This window comes from Ursus maritimus, unplaced genomic scaffold (assembly GCF_017311325.1).
Source record: "Ursus maritimus isolate PB19 unplaced genomic scaffold, ASM1731132v1 scaffold_12, whole genome shotgun sequence".
Classification (NCBI taxonomy): domain Eukaryota; kingdom Metazoa; phylum Chordata; class Mammalia; order Carnivora; family Ursidae; genus Ursus; species Ursus maritimus.
The window spans coordinates 68,556,991-68,577,149 of NW_024423564.1; the positions used below are offsets into that span (position 1 = coordinate 68,556,991).

Genomic DNA, 20,159 nt, shown 5'->3' on the forward strand with positions numbered 1-20,159 from the left:
ATTTTTACTGCATCAGAGGCAAAAATGATACTCCCAGAATCATCTAGGAAGCTCTTTTTTTCTAATTAAATATATGAAGCCCCCAGCTCAGACCTACCAAAAAGGTTGATGGAAGCCAGGACAACGTGGGTGGTTTTGTTTGTTATTTTTTATACTGCCCAGGTGATTTTTCTGATTAAATGGCTAGATTTGTAAGTCACTCCTATAATGTACATGGAGTATTTACTTGCACATTATCTAGCATAGAGTAGGTGGGCAATGTGTGCTAGCGAAGATTTTCGAAAGGACCTTTCTTTTCATCCACCAGTCTTCAGGAATCAGAAAGATGCCCTTTAAACGCTTTCAAATGCTAAGAGCAAGAGGTGCTACTCTTGAGTATGTGGCATTAGGATCTCGAGTAGTCTTTGATGTGGCATGCAGCCAGTTTTAAAAACATTGGGTTTTGGTTTTGATTTCTTGTTTTCTAAATGCGTTTAGTTTTGATTCACCAGAGTCTGTCGTGAGAGCTGTGGGTACCTATTGTTTCCATAGCTGATCCAGGAAGACTCGTGGGGTCTAAGCCTTAAATGAAATTTGTGATATATTCCCAGATGAGAAGCAGAGTGAGGGGTCAGTCCAGGGACTAGTGCCAGCTTCCACACCCCAGACCAAATAAGGAGAGATTGGGTGGAATTTAGACCTCCAGGTCTGGGGCGCCTAAAGAACCGAAGTCACAGGGTCTGCTGTTTTTAAGCCTTGGCGGGAAAGATCATTATGAGCATATCCACACTCTGGACTTCACTAAAGCCAGGTCTGCCCTTGGCCCAGCTGAGTCATTCTGTCTCCCAGTGATAAACTGAGGATGTAGCCATTAACTGGATGGAGCAGCTATTCCTAGCCTATGGAGGAGCCAGAAGCCCACCCCGTAGTGGTGAGGATGGTGATGAGAGCCATGGGCGTTCTTTAGTTTGGCTACTGTGTTACAGAAGCAACATCCAGGGCAGCGTTATCTGCAACAATGCTGTGATCGAGAAGGGAGCGGACATCCAGAACTGCCTCATTGGAAGTGGCCAGAGGATTGAAGCCAAAGGTAAGCCAAATTACAATCACAGATGCCATTTTTTACCTAGCACAATAGTACAGATGGTGCTTGGTGCTGGTGACGATTAGGGAACAAACACATGCATACTGTGTGGGTGAGAACAGGAATCGATAAAGCCATCTTTGGAGGGGAATTGACATCATTGTCAAACCTTTTAACTTTGACTTAACAGTTCCATTTTTAGGAATGTATCTTACAGATAAGCTCATAAATGTATGCGGCCTTATTATCAAAAATTGTAAAATATAACAAAAAGATCTAACGGCCCAGATAAGCACCAATACTTTACAGTGGCTCTTGGACATAAGTGAGAAGGGCCAGTAATCCAACAAAAGCATTGAAACTAGCTTTTGACCTCCTAGACTCCTTGAGCGGCTTGTCTCACCTGATGTTTAAGAGAGGGAGTCCCATAGGTCCCTGGCCTGGACGAAGGTTAGCCGCTTCTTCAGAAGCCATTCGCTCCGAGCTATTCTCTTAGAGGAGATGCTGTGAGCTGTGCTGTGCGCTCACCCTGCCCTGTGCCTTGTTTTATTGTGCCTCACAGATACTGTATTTCTTTTACAAGCTGAAGGTTTGTTGCATCCTTGTGTTGAGCAAGTCTGTGGATGCCATTTTTCCAACTACATTTGCTTGCTTCATGTCTCTGTGTCACATTTTAGTAATTCTTGCAATATTTCAAGTTTTCTCATTATTATCATATTTGTTATGGTGATTTATGATCAGTGATTTTTGATGTTACTATTGTAATTGGGGGGCAGGGGCTCCATGAACTGCATCCATATAAGATGGCAAACTTCACTGATAAACTTTGTCTGTGTTCTAACTGCTTGACCAACCAGTCATTCCCCTGTTTCCTATCCTCCAGCCTCCCTATTCCCTGAGAGACAATATTGAAATTAGGCCAGTTGGGGCACCTGGGTGGCTCAGTCGGTTAAGCATCTGCCTTTGGCTCAGGTCATGATCCCAAGGTCCTGGGATCGAGCCCCACATCGGGCTCCCTGCTCAGTGGGGAGCCTGCTCCTCCCTCGCCCTCTGCCCCTCCCTCAGCTTGTGCACTAATGCTTGCGCTCTCTCTCTCTCTCAAATAAATAAATAAAATCTTTTTTAAAATTTTTTTAAAATGAAGTTAGGCCAGTTAATAATCCTGCAATGACCTCTAAGTGTTCAAGTGAAAGAAAGAGTTGCACATCTCTCACTTCAAATGAAAACTAGAAATGATTAAGGTTTTAAATGAGGGAGGCCTGGGGCGCCTGGGTAGCGCAGTCGTTAAAGCGACTGCCTTCGGCTCAGGGCGTGATCCCGGCGTTCCGGGATCGAGTCCCACATCAGGCTCCTCTGCTGGGAGCCTGCTTCTTCCTCTCCCACTCCCCCTGCTTGTGTTCCCTCTCTCGCTGGCTGTCTCTGTCAAATAAATAAATAAAATCTTTAAAAAAAAAATAAATAAAAATAAAATAAAATAAATGAGGGAGGCCTGTTAAAAGCTGAGATAGGCTGAAAGCTGGGTATCTTGCACCAAACAGCCAAGTTGTGAATTCAAAGGAAAAGTTCTTAAAATTAAAAGTGCTACTCTAGTGAGCACACAAATGATCAGCCTCATTGCTGATGTGGAGAAAGTCTGAGTGGTCTGGATAGAAGGTCAAACCAGCCACAACACTCCCTAACCCAGAGCAAGGCCCTCACTCTCTTCAATTCTCTGAAGGCCGAGAGAGAGGAGGAAGCCGCAGAAGGAAAACTGGAAGCTGGCAGAGCTGGGTTCATGAGGTTGGAGGAAAGCAGCCGTCTCTGTAACAGAAAAGTGCAAGGGGAAGCAGCAGGTGCTGATGTGGAAGCCGCAGCACGTTCTCCGGCAGATCCGGCCCAGATCATTCATGAGGGTGGCCACACTAAACCACAGATTTTCAGTGTAGCCGAACAGCCTTCTGTTGGAAGAAGATGCCATCTAGGACTCTCATAGTAGAAAGGAGAAGTCAGTGCCTGGCTTCAAAGCTTCCAAGGCCAGGCTGACTCTCCTGTTAGGGCCTAATGCCCCTAGAGTCTTTAAGCTGATGCCAGTGCTCACTTGCCATTCTGGAAGTCCTAGGGCCCCGGAGAGTTATGCTCAATCTCCTCTGCCTGTGCTCTCTACATGCAGCAGCAGAGCCTGGGTGACAGCACACCTGTTTACACGGTGATTTACTGACTAGTGTCAGCCACTGTTGAGAACTACAGCTCAGAAAAAAAGATTATTTTCAAAACATTACCGCTCATTGATGATGCACTTGGTCACCCAAGAGCTCTGATGGAGACGTACAGTAAGGTTCATATTGTACTGCTAACACAACAGCCATTCTGTAGCCCACAGATCAAGGAGTAAAAGTCTTACGTAAGAAATACATTTCTTGGGACGCCTGGGTGGCTCAGTCCTTAAGTGTCTGCCTTCAGCGCAGAGCGTGATCCCAGCGTTCTGGGATCGAGCCCCACATCAGGCTTCTCCGTTGGGAGCCTGCTTCTTCCTCTCCCACTCCCCCTGCTTGTGTTCCCTCTCTTGCTGGCTCTCTCTGTCAAATAAATAAATAAATAAAATCTTTAAAAAAAAAAAATACATTTCTTGGGTGCCTGGGTGGCTCATTCCATTAAGCATCTGACTTAATTTTGTCTCAGGTCATGAGATCAAACCCACGCTAGATTCTCTCTCCCTCTCCCTCTGCCCCTTCCCCGCACACCTACCCCACCCCTGCCCCACTTGCTCATGCTCTCTCTCTCTCTCTCTCTCTCTAAAAAAAGAAATACAGGGGCACCTGGGTAGCTCAGTCATTAAGCATCTGCCTTCAGCTCAGGTCCTGATCCCAGGGTCCTGGGATCGAGCCCCGCATCAGGCTCCCTGCTCTGCTGCAAGCCTGCTTCTTCCTCTCCCACTCCCCTTGCTTGTGTTCCCTCTCACTGGCTGTCTCTCTGTCAAATAAATAAATAAAATCTTTAAAAAAAAAAAAAGAAATGCGTGAATTGGATTTAAAAAAAAAAAAGAAAAGAAAAAGAAAACCTTCTAGAGGGGCGCCTAGGTGGCTCAGTCAATTAAGCATCCAACTCTTGATTTCGGCTCAGGTCATGATCTCAGGTTTGTGAGAGCCCATGTAGAGCTCCACGCTCAGTGGGGAGTCTGCTTGAGATCCTCTCTCTCCTTTCCCTGTGCCCCTTCCCCACACACTCACGCTTGCTCTCTCTGTCTCTCTAAAATAAATAAATAAATCTTAAAAAAGAAAAGAATATTTGTGATCCACAGGAAGAGGTCAAAATAGCAGCATTAACAGCATTAACATTAAATTTGGAAGTTGATTCCAACCCCCATGGGTGACTTGGAGGGATTCAACACTTCAGTGGAGGGAGTAGCCGCAGATGGGATGGGGAAAGAGCAAGAGAACCAGCATTAGAAGTGGAGCCTGAAGATGTGGCTGAACTGCTGCCATCTCACGACAGACCCTGAGCAGACGAGGAGCTACATCCCACAGACGAGCAAAGGAAGTGGTTTCTGGAGATGGAATCTACTTCCGGTGAAGATGCTGTGAAGATCGTGGAAATGACAACAAAGGATTTAGGATAGGCCGTAAACTTAGTTGCCAAAGCAGCTGCAGGGTTTGAGAGGATGGGCTCCCAGTTTGGAAAGAAGTTCTGCCATGAGTAAAATGCTATCAAACTGCATCACATGCTGCAGGGAAATCATTTCTGAAAGGAAGTCAATCAGTGCGGCAAACTTCATTGTTGCCTTATTTTAAGAAATCGCCACAGCCACCCCAGCCTTCAGCACCCACCACCCTGACCAGGCAGCGGCCGTCAGCATTGAGGCCAGACCCTCCACCAACAAAAAGATTATGACTCACTGAAAGCTCAGATGATAGCATTTTTTAGCAATAAAGTATTTTAATGTATGTATATTTTTTTAGACATAACGCTATTGCACAATTTATAGACTGCCGTGTAGTATAAACATAACTTTTATATGCACTGGGAAACCAGACAATTCATTTGACTTGCTTCAGTGTGATACTCGCTTCATTGCAGTGGAACCAAACAGGCACCGTCTCTGGGGTGTGCCTGTGTGTACCGCATGAGAGACGTACGAACACCAGGGTTTCTCTGCTGGGCTGGGAATTTGAATGGTCCGTACTTTGGCTGGATGTTTTTAAACAAAAAGTAGACAAAAAGCTCAAGATCAATAAGAATGGCTAATTCTTTTTGAGATTATTTCTACGTCTAGAATATAGTGGAGTAGGAGAGTTGCTGAAGGAATTAACCCCACCAACTCTGCATTGGTAGAAACCACAGCAAACAGAGGCCTTCTTCAGTTTTTTCTCCTTCCTTTTTAATTTATTTTTTTAAAGATTTTATTTATTTATTTGTCAGAGAGCGAGAGTGAGCCCAAGCAGGGGGAGCGGCAGGCAGAGGGAGAAGCAGACTCCCCACTGAGCAAGGAGCCCGACGCGGGGCTCGATCCCAGGACCCTGGGATCAGGACCTGAGCCAAAGGCAGACACATTCAACTGACTGAGCCACCCAGGCGCCCCTCTCCTTCCTTTTTTAAAAGCCACATACCTCCCTTTGGAGCTTTAGAATCAGACAGACCTGGATTCACATCTCAGCTGTGCAACTCACTGGATGTGCACCAGGTTGTATTTTTCATCCCTAGACTTTAGATTTTCGAAAGTAGAAAAATTGAGACAGTAATAATGATCTTGGAAAACTGTTGTGAGAATTAAATTTAATCGAATGTTGTGAGGAGCACACGCAGCTCCCAGAGCACCGCAGGGGCCTTAGAGCACCCCGTCCACACAGTGCTGCTGTGCCTCTCCCTGTGCCTCCGAACATGCCCTCTCTTTCTGGAATGCCTCTTTCGAAGACTCTTCCTAAGTGTTTTCTCCTCTGCAGAACCTTCCCTGACTCTTCCCATGACTGCCCACAGCCAAACGAAGCATTCCTTCTTGCTCTGCACCCCTGAACTTTGTCAACACCTTTATTAAAATAAATTCACAAGTAATGGCAGTTACCTATGAATCTGCCTTCACTACTAGACTGAGGTCCTTAAGGCCAAGGATTGACTTATGTCAGTATGCATTCCCTAGCTCGCAGAACAGGTTTATTGTTTATAGAGGGGGGCAGAGGGGAAGGAGGGAATGAGTGAATGAATTTTGGACCCATAGAGCATATTTTCTGAAATTTCAGTGCAGAAACAGGGTTCCAAGTAAGGCATATGTGAGATGGTTGCAATTATCATGAGATCACTCCTTACTTTTTTTTCTAAACTTATGCTGATACAAGAACCACATGTAACATTGATAAATGAATTGGGGAGGTGTGGCCTTGGCCTGAAACCATCCTTTACCTTTATTTCTCTACTTGAGACTAGATAAAACTCTCTTCGGTAATGCCTTTCTTCTCGTATTCCACGCACTTTCTTCCTCTCTATGTGAGAATGGTCATTTCTGAGAGGCCTTTCCCGAGTGTCACCAGTTTACCAGTAAGGTGCTTTGTTATAAGCATCATAAACTGACTCTGGCCGATTGAAATGGATAAAAAATTCAAGCCCAAAGTTCTACGATGGCTGCAGAATCAAGCTTAAAAAGTGGGTTACAGCCAAGATGCATACCCCAAACCCTTGTGCCAAGGACCCCGCTGCCATCCTCACTGAACAGCGATACCACAGCTTGCCCTGCTGCTTCTGCCTCGCACCCAGCAAGCCCAAAGTGGATTCTCTCTGGTTCCTGCTTCTTTGTATCACTAGTTCCCAGCCCAGAGTTTGGTGTGGCTGCATCTGTAGCTGAAGCCTAAGGTCATAGGTCCATGCCCTTGTTATAAGGAAGGCCGTCAGTTTTAGTTTAATCAGTGGCAGACACGTTCTACCCAGTGCCTCACCAGAGAGCTTTCAAGCAAGAATGTTGGTCAACGGCAGCACCACAGCCTTGGGTGTTTTCTTCTGTGATGGTGTGCGAGGGCGAGGGCTGGCCGCAGGGATGGCACCCCCCTCCTGGAACACCATTGGCTTACAGTTGTTGTTTGTAGCTTTGAAGAGTCTTTTCTTTTTAGAGAGAGAGAGAGAGAGAGTGCGCGCACACACACACACACACACACAAAGAGAGGTGGGAGGGACAAGTAGACTCCGTGCTGAGTGCGGAGCCCTATGCAGGGCCCGATCTCACCATCCTGAGGTCACAACCTAAGCCGAAACGAAGAGTTGGACGCTTAACCGACTGCGCCACTGAGGCGCCCCTGTTGTTTATAGCTTTAAAATGTTCTCGTGTACAGTATCTATCGGACTCGTAAAAACCCTCTGAGGTCAGGATTCGTTATTGACCCATTTGGTGAAGTGGAAACTGAGACTTCGAAAACTTGAAATTTACCCAAGGTACATAGCTAGTAAATGACAAAACTAGGTCTTCAGCCTGAATTATTGCAAGACAGCCTCCAAAAAGACCAGAAGAAGAAGCCACTCTTGCTTGCCCAGCGGAATATGATCAGTGATAGGCCTTTTCTCCCTTTAGTCCATCTTTCCCAGACTAATTGGAAAAATGTATTTGGCCTCCATATCCCAGCTCTTTCTGGTCTTCAGGAACGCCAGGTCTTGGTTCTTTCTCCTGTTCAACATACCAGCTGACTCAGGCCTACCCTTGGGTTACAGAGAAACTTCTTTCTTGAGCAGCTGGGGCCTGTTGGTAATTTCTTTAAAATAAAATTAATTAATTAACTAAATAAAGTAAAATAAAATAGGATTTAATTGGGGCACCAGGTTGGCTCAGTCCGTAAAGCATACAGCTCTTGATCTTGGGGTCATGAGTTCAAGCCCCATGCTGGGCCTAGAACTTACTTTTAAAAAATTTAAAAATAAAACTCTTAATAAAAAAAAAAATTTTTTTTAATAGGATTCAGAACACCCAGGCTTTTCTCTGACTCCATGGATGGTCTTGGAAAGGGTCCCCAGAGTTTCAAAAGCAGCTGTTCAGCTGGTCTGTGGAGCTGCTTTCTTATCCTGTCCCCTCCTTGTCACCTCATTGCATTTCTCTGTCCTTCTTTGTTCTCTTCTCTTTGGGTTTGTGGCCCCAAACAATGTTTCTTCTACCTCCTTCCTGCCTCTTTGTCTCTGTAAATTCTCTCCTGCTCAGCAAAAAGTAGAAGCATCGTCCAGTGCTTTCTCCTTTCAGTCCCTCCTAGAGCCAGGAGCTGCTTCCTTTTGTGGTTTTTAAGAGTTTGGACTCTATAGACGTACTTGATGCATGAACAACATTTGCCAGCACCCTAGAGGAGCCCTCCTTTCTTGTGTGCTGGAACCTGGAACCTCACAGTTTCTGCTTCTTCTCCCCATTTCCAACAAAGTAATGGTGCTCCTTCCTTTTACTTTGCAAGGACCCTTTCCATTCTGTGTGCAGAATGCATGCATGCCAACTGAATGCCAGATATTGAGGCTTTGAGTCATGGCATCTCCCATCAGGGAGCACAAGGCTGGACTAGCCAAACTCCTAGGATGTCATAGGCTTTAGCAGCTCATGGACTTCTGGCTCTAACACTGTGTGTTCCCGTTTTAGAAGGAGGCCCTTTAATGATCCTCCTGAAAGAGAGGTGGCCAGGGAAGTCATCTGGACTCTAAACTGGAGAACCCCAACACTTCCTGCTCTGTCCTCTGTGCTGGATAGACCAGTGCATCCAGCACAGTAGTCAGTGCCTTCCTGCCACAGGTGCTCCTGGCCGGTCACGTGTTCCCACGGTCACTTTTCTTTGTAGGCGAGCCAAATGGAGAAGGCTAATTCCTAGCCATTCGTGCAGCGCTCTGTCACTGTGGGTGACGCAGACGAACATCAACAACTCAGATCCTCAGCAGCGAACAGCTCAGGAGATGGCAGGGTCCCCAGTCCGCCTTCCTCACCTGGAGGGATTTCAGGGAAAAACATTCATCCTCAGAAGCACTGCTGTCCCCTCTCCAGAGTTCAGTCATTTGCATACCACAAAGTCACTACGTCCATGAGTCTTACACCCCAAAATGTGACTCTTACGACCCAGCATAGCCCTCTCTGCCCTCTTCTAGCACTACCAGCAGAACAAGCCATTTTCTAACAAAGCTCTGGGTTTTCTCACCCCCACCCCAGCATGCTCAGTTAATGAGATTATCTCTGGCAAAAATCCTGGTAGTCAGTTTGACCTCCTGCTCAAGCCAGTGGAAGAGCCACAGCCAACAAAGTCAAAACCCGGAGACTCTAACTGGAGACTTTATGTGAGTCTCTTCTTATTGTCAGTGAGATGACTTGAATCTCTTCCCTGTGACCACAGTGATCAGTCCTGTGGCCATGAAAGTAGACCTGAGAGGCATATAGGTCAAGTCCTGGCTAGCAGGAATCCTTCCCAGCTTCCCAGCAGTGCGGCTTTTCATATGCAGCTTGTCATTCTCTTCTATCCCATTGGTTTCTCCTCAACTTAGTAGCCTCCCTTTGTACTCTCAGGGAAGGATCCTTAGGATCTTAGGATCTTTCCCAACCTGATTCCAGCCCAGAACTTTTCCATTGTTTACTGGAACTTGCTTCCAGCCCTAGCCAAGGAGAACTAGTACGGCTTGTTGCTTCCCTCCAGGTTTCCTCCACCTTACAGAATCTCCATGAAAATACATCCGTCCCCAAAACGCCAGATCTAGTCTCTCTTCCCTGAATCCCAATGAGCAAGGCTTTTCCCCCCCAGGCCAAGAGCAGACCAGAAGGTAGAGGGGAAAGTGGGTAGAGCAGGCCAAAGAAGGCTCAGGTGTTTATTTGGACCTGGCAGAGCAGAAGAAAGCATTGTCTGCCCCAGCCAGACACCCCATTGCCCTTCTGGTCTGGAACACTGAGGGCCAAGTAGAGTGTTACTTAGAACTGAGACTGTCTTCAGAACAGCCCAGTATCTCTGGAAACTAGGGAGAGACTGAGAGAAGAATAAATGTCAGAATCTAGATAGGAGTTGATGAGGCTGACTCGTGGCTGTAGGGAGAGAGAAAGGGTAAAATGGAGCTTTTGGAGGTGCCCCAGAAGGTAGCCAAAGAAGTATTTCCTTTGTTTTTTTCTGGGCAGTCTTATCTCAAGGGTAGATTCTGACTGACAGTCACACTCCAGGACCATCCCCAGCCCTAGGGAATTTAACAGCCTGAGCAGTATCTGGGCCTCCTTCCCATTCCTTTCACTGAAGAAAACAGATGCTTATGAAGCATAAAAAGGATCCACTCCTAGGGCAGGACTACAGGCCAGCCCCAGACCCATTCTGTAACTTGTTTAATACTGACCAAAGCACCATGCCGGGCTCTTTCTCTCAGTCATCTTACAGAATCCCCCACTTGATCAGGAAACTAAAGCCCAAAGACATGAAATAATCTGCTCAAAGTCCAATTAGAGCTCAAGTCCTTTTGACTCAGAAGGTCTTTCTTTTCCCACATTGGCACGTTTTCTTCGTCTCCTTCCTGTCCTTTTCTTCTCTGAGTTTACCTCTGTCCAAGACCTAGTTTTCTGTTCCTATAGAGGAAGTTAGAGAGAGAGGCCCAAGGATGCTCTGGGTCCCTGAGCACCCTTGCTGTAATGCACCAGATGCGTCCCTTACACTCTCAGCAAAGAGGTTGGGGGCCTTCTCTTCTTTATATGCTTCTTTTCCTACGTCTGTACTCTCACATAACCCCCAAAACACACACACACTCAACAAACGTATTGCCTCCTCTGTTCTACCCTAGAGGTGTGAAGATGAGTGAGATTTGCCTCTTGCTGCCCAACTGCCCCCAGTACAGAGACAGACAAGTAAGAAATAATACAAAAGTTTGTTAGGTATGATGAGGAGACAGCCTCCGGAGACTGTCAGGGTTAATTAAGGACATAAAAGAGAAATCGGTCAGTTCTGGCCCAAGGAAGGAATTCATGCTAAATCTGGAACTTTTGGGCTATTTATCAAATACATGAAGGGAAGTACCTCTCAAGCAAAGGGGAACCATGTAACCAAGCACTTGAAGGCAAAAACAATCTGATGTGTTGGAAACCGCAAATCATTTGCAAAATCTAGAATATAGGATACAAAGGAGATATAGCAAGAAACAAAGCTGAAAAGGTGGGTAGAATGGAAGACCTGTCTGAATTCTTAAGGTCTCCAAAGCTGCAGTCAGAAACCCCCTCAGAGGCTCCAGCCTATGGGCCATATGAACAAACCCAAACATGTCCCATCATCAGGGATCTTCATTTTGCTGCACCAAAGCCTTCTGAGACTGAAGTAGAGCCTCAGGAAAGCCAGAATTTCTGCCTTACCTATCAGGGTCATATTCAGGCTCCCAAGTGTGACAAGAAACATGTTGGATCCTTAGAAGCCATGGGAAGCTTGCCCAGAAAGAATCCATTTTCAGCCAGTTGGTCAGCTTTTTCTGTCTGAGCCAATAGAGGGCGGGAGAACTCTCCCGTCTCCTGCATGTGCCCCATTCCTCCAGGCAAGAAGTAGATAACATGCCCCTGGTTCCCCTTTCAGACCCGTTGGTTCACTGCCTCCATTCTATAGCTCTTATCCCAAAAAAACTAACCCTCTTACCTTTTAGCCCATCACTGGCCAACTTCCATGGTGCTCCCCTAAATATATTGAGGGCTCATAGTCTTCCTCTTCACTCCTTCTAAACATTCTCTGAGCTTCTCCACTCTTACCAACCCTCATCTCCTTTCAACTTTACTTTCGCTCTCCACTTAATAATCACACCCTATCCCCGTCACTACCTGGGACCTCTGAAATCTTTCCAGTGCCAGTAGCTGTGCTAAATACGGGTATGAACATAAATACACTGGCCCTAGCCTTGAGATTCTTACAGGGAAGTGCAGGAGAATGAGATACTGATGTAGAGACAGAGGTATGTATCAGGTAGTGTTTTCACAAAGCAGGAAATGGACAGTTCGGAAGGGAAGGCGCCACTAATAGTGGGGGTGCTTGATTAGGGCACTTAGGGCAAGAGTGTGATGGGATGAGGGGCAAGAAAGGCATTCTAGACAGAGGGAACAGCCTGTGCAGAGGTCTAGAGCTACAAAATAGTATGGCTTGTAGGTGTAATTGGAGGATGGTGGAACACGAAGCTGGAGAGGTCGGCAAGGATCGGGTCATGGGGGGCCATGTTTTGGACTTTACGAAATAATGGCCACTGCTTATCCAGCACTTGAGGATTCTTTAAGTCATTGAATTCGGACAACAGCTCTATGCAGTAGGTGGTACTATTTCCATGTTACATGTGAAGTTCACCCTTTCTTCTTTGGATATCTCCATTTAACTATTCGGTATCATTGCTTCTCACCCTTTTCCCTCCACGCCCTACCATATGGCCACACCACAGTATTGCATGTTCCCCTTCCTTGTACCTTTATACCTTTGCTCATGTTGTTCCAGGAGCCTGGAATGCCTTCCCTTCGATACACTGCACTGCCTGAAAAAACTCTGTTCATCCTTTAAGACCCATCCAGTTCCCCTGCTGTGTAGGAAAATGCTGTCTCTCCTATAATCCCTTTGGCAAGTTGTATTCCCAAGACCTTGTCAAGAGCAGAGCCACACAGGAGACAAATAAATGTTTATGAGCACAGAAATTAGAAATAATTTGGTTTGAAATGACACCTTTACTGCCTGTTCTCAAACAACTTTTTTCTTTTCTTTTATAGCCAAACGAGTGAACGAGGTGATCGTGGGGAGTGACCAGCTCATGGAGATCTGAGTTCTGAGCAAGTCAGACACCTTTCTCTTGGCCCTCAGAACTACAGATGTTGGCTGGCCCACCTGTTTGACTCTGTATTTATTTCCCAATAAAGAAGAGCTCCCGTGGGGCACCTGACTGGCTCAGTCGGTAGAGCATGCGCTCTTGATTTCGGGGTTGTGAGTTCAAGCCCCACGTTGGGTGTAGAATTTATTTAAATAAACTTTAAAAAGGGGGAGTGGGGATGCTCCCAAAGGTATGCCAGAGACTTGTGGAGTAGTCCCGAGCTCCAAGGATACAGAGTGTGGGTTCATGAGTCACGTGGTAAAAACCATCTAGAGCCAGTGTGTAGAACAGGGTAAGACACAGTGGCTTGGCTCTTGTGTACTGTGGTTATCAGGCAGGGGCAGCAGGGTTAAAGCTCTTAGGAGGACTGCTTTCTGACTGGCTGGCCCAGCCTCGTCCATAAAAGCATCTTCCACGTAAAAGGACCTGGAAGTACTTCAGTTCCTGACCCTAATCAGGCTTTCTAGCCCCATAGGCCTGGCTGCTGGCAGTGCCACCTCCGTTCGTGATGCTCCTTCTACAGCTACCAAGTCGGGCAGCCTGGCCCCCAGTCCTGAGTCCAGGACTTACCACTCTGTTACCATACCTGCCGCGTCCGCACCCCCGGCCTCACCTGCCATTCACTCCCTACTTCCCAGTCACTAGTCAGTTTTTCCAGGTCAGCTGTTGTCTTTTGGAGACTTAAAATAGGCAGGAGGCAGCCCCGGTGTAGGCATCAAGCCTAACTCCGCTGGTCTTAGCGGACGCATGAGCAATAAGAAAGCCGTGGGGCGCCTGGGTGGCTCAGTCAGTTAGGCTTCTTTTTTTTTTTTTTTTTTAAGATTTTATTTTTATTTATGTGACAGAGAGACAGCCAGCGAGAGAGGGAACACAGCAGGGGAGTGGGAGAGGAAGAAGCAGGCTCCCAGCGGAGGAGCCTGACGTGGGACTCGATCCCGAACGGCCGGATCACGCCCTGAACCAAAGGCAGACGCCTAACAACTGCGCTACCCAGGCGCCCCTCAGTCAATTAGGCTTCTATCTTGGGCTCAGGTCATGATCCCAGGGTCCTGGTGGCTAAGTCAGGCTCCCTGCTCAGCGGGACGTCTCCCTCAACGTCTCCCTCTGCCGCCGCTCTGCCTGCCTGTGAGTGTTCTCTCTCCCTCCCTCTCTCTCTCTCTCTAACAAGTAAATAAAATCTTCTTAAAAATAAATAAATAAAAATAAAAGAAAGCCATGATCTATGAAGCCAGACAGACTCCTTCTCACCTCCCCTTAGTCAGGAGTCTAAAGTCTATTCAACCTGGTAAGTAAGAGCCAGGAGCCTATATCATGATTTGAAATTCTTTCTGACTCTTCTCCAGCTGCACTTCTTTATATCCTAATTATACTGCCTCTCCTGCTTCAGATAATTAAGAAGTGAGATTTCCATACTCCTAGCCCTTCTGGAATCCTGTCCACCTTCCTTTACCGCCCCCACTCCCAAACACACGTACCCTCCGCTCTTGCCTCTCCCTGCACCACTTTACAACCTGCAGGTGTTTGGTGGAAGATAAAAGTGGTTCCTGGGGTGAGATTTCACCTCCTAGAATTATCAAAGTAAAGGTTTCCCTTGATGTGCTCACTGTGGGTGGCAGTAATTATAAAGAATGATTTGAAATACTGGTTTCTACGTTGCTTCAAAAATCCGAAGTCTCTAAAGTTCATTGGAGTAATCTCACCTGAATCTTAGTGCCGTTTTCATTGAACTTGTGAGAGACTAGATGAGCATTCCTACCCTGGGGGATCTCCACCTCCACCAACCTTCTTGGGAGCTCTGGAGCTCCACATTCCTCCCACTGGTGGGGACAAGGTTCCTGAAAGTTTGCCCTCATCAGACAGGAGCTGAAATGGCGCAGCAGAAGTGGTTGAAAGAGAGAGGACTGCAGGGCAGGCGGGGGAGGGCGGGAGTAAAGAGCTGCGGCAGTGCCCCGGGTGGTCCCCTTTGGAAATGAAGTGAAATCTGGGGAGCCCAGGTGACGCAGGCTGGAAGAAGACCTGCCCTCCAGAATGTTGCTTGGCTTTGGCCGAGTCACTGCCTCTCCTCTGTCCCTGTGTTTCCACATCTGCAAAATGGGAAAGTTGCACCGGATAACTTTCAAAGGCTCATCCTATTCTCAGGTTCTGTCCCCTCTCTCAGAGCTTTCTGACCCTTGGGATCTCGGTGGCCTGAGGGGTCAAAAGACTGCTCCTTGTCAACAGAAAGCAGATGGAACTGGATAGGTTTGGAAGGAGGTAGGTGGGGCAAGAGAAGGGATTGATTAAACTGGCCCAGAGCCTTCCCGTACCCCTTCCTGATCTGCCCTGAAGAGCTCTTGGAATCCCTGACAGTAAGGTAGAGGAAGGACCTCTCCTCTGTCTTCCCCTGCACAAGCCCATGAGCAGCCCTGCTCCAAGCAACGGAGGGAGCTGGAGAAAACAGGGCAGGTAAGGGTTTCCCAGGGGAAGGCCTCGCAAAGTTGAAGTCCCAGCCGGGAATAGCCCCCAGCCCAGGACACTGCTGCTATTGTCTCCAACCACACCGGGACTGACTTGGTGCCCAAGATGCTTTCATTTGTCTTTTTGCTCTATTTGTTTGCCAGAAGGCAGGGACCATTTTTGTTTCCTTTTGGCAGCAGCTACAGAGAGTTTGAATATATTTGAAATATAGTGAGCAACTGAATTTCCACTGGCCAGCCACCTCTCCACGGGACGGAAGCCAGAAGAGCCAGGCAGGTAAAGAGGTGACCTGCACCGCCTCTCCCGGGGATGCTCCCTGAGAGAAGTGGAGGGGAGAAGGAAGGGGTCTTTCAGTACCAATCAGGGAGGACTCTGGGGAGGTGTTGAGCAACAACACCTGGAGTTCTGGGAGCTTGCCAGGTCAGACAAAATTTGATGTCTACTATTCCAGGAACCCCTCCCCCAGTAACACCTCACCCCACCGGCTGGCAAGAGCTCCCGAGCCAGTGAGGGGACTGACTGCCAGGACTGCCCTCCAAGCTTTTTCCCAAGGCCAGAGGCTGAACTTCTTCCCAGTCCTTCACCGCATGACTCTTCCTAGCCCGCTCCCATCCATGGAGGTGGCGGAGAGGGGGGTCATGGGGAATTGTCTTCAGCTGGAGCCCCAAGAGCAATCTAGGGGCCTGCACAGCCTAGTTTATAAGCTGTTTCTATTTCCAGAGAACTGCAGAAAGCATACTTTCTTCATCCACAGACATCCCTACCCCTAAGGAGGTACAGAAGCCAGGCCTTTGTGCGCTGCTTTCTAAATAGTTAAATGTGTCTGAGGAAGGGGGAGTGGGTGTGGGAAGGACCACCCAGACACAAGGTCTAGAAAGCTTAGCTCTGATGGAGCTCACAGGGAAGGAAAGAGGCTGGGCAGGAGAACACATTTTACTTGAAGCCAGGATGCCTTGTCCTCGACCTGAGCCATCTGCCACCACCCAGAAGGACTGCATCAGGGACTTCTCTGGTATGGACAAATGGGGGGATTCTGCTTTGATTCCCAGCCTCTCTTCTTACTCCACCTTCAAGGTAAAAGGCCGTTTTCTGGTCTCTGGTTGCAGCCTCTGACACTAGAGACTTGACAGGTGCTATTGGCCTAGAGCTGCCTACAGGGAAGGGGCATATAGTCCCAGGCTTGGCCATTAAACGTAATGGGTGGCAGGGGGAGTAGGGGAGTTGGTGGTGTGAGGGCTCCCTGCTTCCCTCTTCCACATCTCAGGGTTACTGACTCTGCCGGGCCCAGATAACAGAAGCCAGCCCCAAGCATAAGTGAGAAGCCTGGGGGAATGCCAAGGAAAGAAGACCCGCCCTCGTTCCTCTCACATGGACACTACCCTGAAGCCAGGCTGGTCACATTCCAACACTGTGTGTGTCTGTGTGTCTGTGTGTCTGTGTGTGTCTGTGTTTCACCTCACTTATCCTGGCACTGTTCCTCAGCCACGTATATTATCTCATTTAATCCTTATGTCAGTGTCAGAGGTCATGTGACTTGCCCAAGCTCTCCTAAGCAGACCTTGAACCATGTCTTCTTTTTGATCTGGTACTCTTCCCACCTCTCCCATCCAATCCTTCTAACTTAAACTTCCCTGAGTATTCCAGCTTGCAGTGGTTTCCCCTGTGGTCTCTGTGCTCCCCATTAGGCTATAAACTTGGAAAAAGCAGGTACCCGGCAAATCAGAGCTTAGCAAAGGGGTGGACACGTCGCAGACCTTAAGGGATAGTTGTCTCAGTCAGTAATTAGATTTACTGCTTGGTGATAATTAATTAATTAGATTGCTTTTCTCTTTTGTTATTCCTTGGAGAACTTCTCTGATTTGAGCCCAAAACACATTCCCAGATCCAGTGGAAGTGACACTGAACCAGGCTGTTCCACATTGAAATGAGCTGCTTGTAGAGAGAAAAGAGGTTCTTCTACTTTCCTTTCTGGTCCCTGGGGTCTGTGGCTTTAGCTCGCCCTGGCTGAGCTCAGCCGCACTCAGGAAATCACTTTGTTGGGGAAGAGAAAGGTCATCTTGGAGCTTGTAGCAGCCAGAGGGCACTAGGCCCTGGGTTGGAATGGTTAGAACTGCAGACCAGCTTCTCCCACACTGGGTCTTTGGACTTTGGAAAGAAATTTTCCCAGCAGGCAAGCCCTGCCCTGGAAGCATCCACAGAAATGCTGGACTTCACCACGGTTGTTAGTAATGGCGGGCCTGTGGTAGAAGCAGAGTCGCAAGGCCCAGACGATTACAAATCTTTCTCCACGGACTTTTGTCTTGCAGAGTCTGGTAAGAGGGAAGGAGGTCCCAAGAGCTACTTACAGCAAAGTCTGTCTGCTTGGGTACCCAGCCATACTCAACTGCAGCCCCAAGAGCAATCCAGGGGCCCATACAGCTAGTTTAGAGGCTATTTCTATAGCCAGAGAATTAATGAGGGTACGCTTTTTTTTTTTTTCCTTAAAGATCTTATTTATTTGACAGCAGGAGAGAGAGCAAGAGAAAGCATGAGCAGGGGAGCAGCAGAGGGAGAGGGAGAAGTGGGGCTCTTGGTGTGGACAGGGGCTTTTGCTGATCCCAGGACTCTGGGATCATAACCTGAGCCAAAGGCAGATGCTTAACCGACTGAGCCACCCACGCGCCCCTGAGGGTACACTTTCTTGGATCCTCCTATTCCACCATCTTCCCCAGATGCTGAGGATACACTTTCTTTATCCAGAACAGGATAACAGGGAAGGGGCGCCTGGGTGGCTCAGTCATTAAGCGTCTGCCTTCGGCTCAGAGCGTGACCCCGGCGTTCTGGGATTGAGCCCCACATCAGGCTCCTCTGCTGGGAGCCTGCTTCTTCCTCTCCCACTCCCCCTGCTTGTGTTCCCTCTCTCACTGGCTGTCTGTCTCTCTCTCAAATTAATAAATAAAAATCTTAAAAAAAAAAAAAAAGATAACAGGGAAGAAGAAAGTGTATGCGCATATGCTGCTTTTAATGTGTGGTTACTACTTGGCCAAAAGCATCATGAATATATTAATTCCTCCACAGGCATTTTGCTGGATGAATGGAACAAGAGATGTGGCAAACCTGTTAGGTGTTCATCCTCTCCACCTAAAATTTCCCCTTCCACAGGATGGAGGCTCTGGAAATAATGTTAATTGACACGTTTTCAAAAAGCAATCTGGCAATGTGTAGCAAGAGCCATAAAAATGCTCATACTTTTTGACCCAACACCCTCACTTCTGGGAATCTGTCCTAAGGACATTCTCCAAATGATTGATACAAAGACTATGTAGTAACATGAAATGTTAATGATGTAATAATAAACAAGTCTGGAAGAACTGACCAAGAAATTGGCCAGAGATAGTAGTAGTTGTGTTAGAGTAATGAGTTTATTGGAGATTCTTTTTCTCTTTCCCGAACCTTACATGTTAGAATATAGATTTTTACCCTCCTCTGACACTCAGGGTTAACCATTCAGAAACCCAGCAGAAACAGCACTCAAGACAGTTGATGAATATTTAATACAGGATCCATTCCCTGTTTCCAGTCCTTTCCACCCTGGTTTCTGCAACTCTCAGTGGCTCACTCAACCATCACTGAGCACCTACTTATTGTCTAGTGAGGGAGGCAGACTTTCAAGTACATAAGTTGTGTCATAAATGCAATAATAAATAGTGTGTTACAAGAAGCACAATGAAAGAAGCAACTGTCAGGAGGGAGGTGTGAATCAAAGAAGGCTTCAAAGAGGGGTGATTGGCTCATGTTCAGTTTTGAAGGCTGTCCCAAGGTAACAGGGCCACAGCACGCACAAGGGCAGAAACGCCTGGAATAGCATGGTGCCTTTAGGAAATTACATCTAACTCTCTAGGGCTGGAAGGAACACTGAGTGAACGTAAAGAATTGTGGGAGAGAAGCCTTTAGTTAGATCATGCAGGGCTCCGTGCTCCAAATGGGCTTTGTGTTTTGGAACTATCATCAGATTGCATTTTAGAGAGATGACTCTGGCCTCGGTGGACAGTGGACTGAAAGGGGCAAGAATGGAGGCAGAAAAGAGTGAAGTCTTTGGGTATTGGCTGGGTCGGCCAGCAGATACCTTTTCTCAGCATTGGCATCTCCTGGCTTATGCTTGGCCAGCGCCGTGCCTCCCCGGGATCTCCCTCCCTGCTCCTCCCCGAGGGCCCCGCGGGCTGCCCGGGAAGCGCGGCGTGGGGTGGCCCTGCCTGGGTGGTCTCCTGCTCCGCCCCCACCCGCGGCGCCGTCGCCTAGCAGCGGATCCGGCCGCGCGGCTCCGGGTAATTTGCGGACCCCTCAGCCAATGGGAGGGCGTCGTCCCGGCCCGCTCCCTTTTTCTGGAGCCAAGGACACCTCCTCCTCACTGCGTTCCCCACCTCTAGCCGCGCGGGCCGTCGCGGGCCGGCAGCTTTGCCTGCACGCGGGAGCGAGTCCGGCACCCGCACCGCCCTGCGCTCGTCCCGGATCGCAGCCGCCGCTGCACACCAGCACCCCACCCTCACCCACGCCGCGCCTAAGCGGCCCCACTGAGTCCCGACGCCGGGCTCCGCGGTACCGGGGTACCAGGCCAGCTTATGGAGAATCCCAGATAACGCGGGTTGGGGGCGCCCACGCCCCCCATCCCCGCCGGCATGGCGCGGCCGCCGCCACTCCAGGAGCTGCCCCCTGGCTATACACCCCCAGCTCGAGCCGCATCACCCCAGGTGAGTGGATGGGAAGCCAGAGGGAGAAGGATTGGGACCAGGTCTAGAGACCCCCAGGTCTGTCACTCTGCAAGGTGTGATGTCTCTAAAGTGCAGGGTTATAGCCCACCCGTTAAGGGTGTGTGTGTGTGTGTGTGTGTGTGTGTGTGTGTGTGTGT

The 20,159-nt window shown here is 48.3% G+C and overlaps 2 protein-coding genes across 3 annotated transcripts in view; both read left to right on the plus strand.

The window, feature by feature from the left end:
• Positions 1–12,897, plus strand: part of EIF2B3 (eukaryotic translation initiation factor 2B subunit gamma) — a 115,844-nt gene extending 102,947 nt beyond the window's left edge. For both annotated transcript variants that reach the window (XM_040627367.1, XM_008699302.2), the window contains exons 11-12: positions 966–1,069; positions 12,720–12,897. In XM_040627367.1, coding sequence (XP_040483301.1) covers positions 966–1,069; positions 12,720–12,772 — 157 coding nt within the window. In that variant the 3' untranslated portion in view covers positions 12,773–12,897. The remainder of the gene's footprint in view (positions 1–965; positions 1,070–12,719) is intronic.
• Positions 12,898–19,929: 7,032 nt separating this feature from the next.
• PTCH2 (patched 2) overlaps positions 19,930–20,159 on the plus strand; it is a 14,641-nt gene continuing 14,411 nt past the window's right edge. Inside the window, exon 1 of the mRNA XM_040626605.1 lies at positions 19,930–20,001. Within this exon, the coding sequence (XP_040482539.1) occupies positions 19,930–20,001 (72 nt within the window). The remainder of the gene's footprint in view (positions 20,002–20,159) is intronic.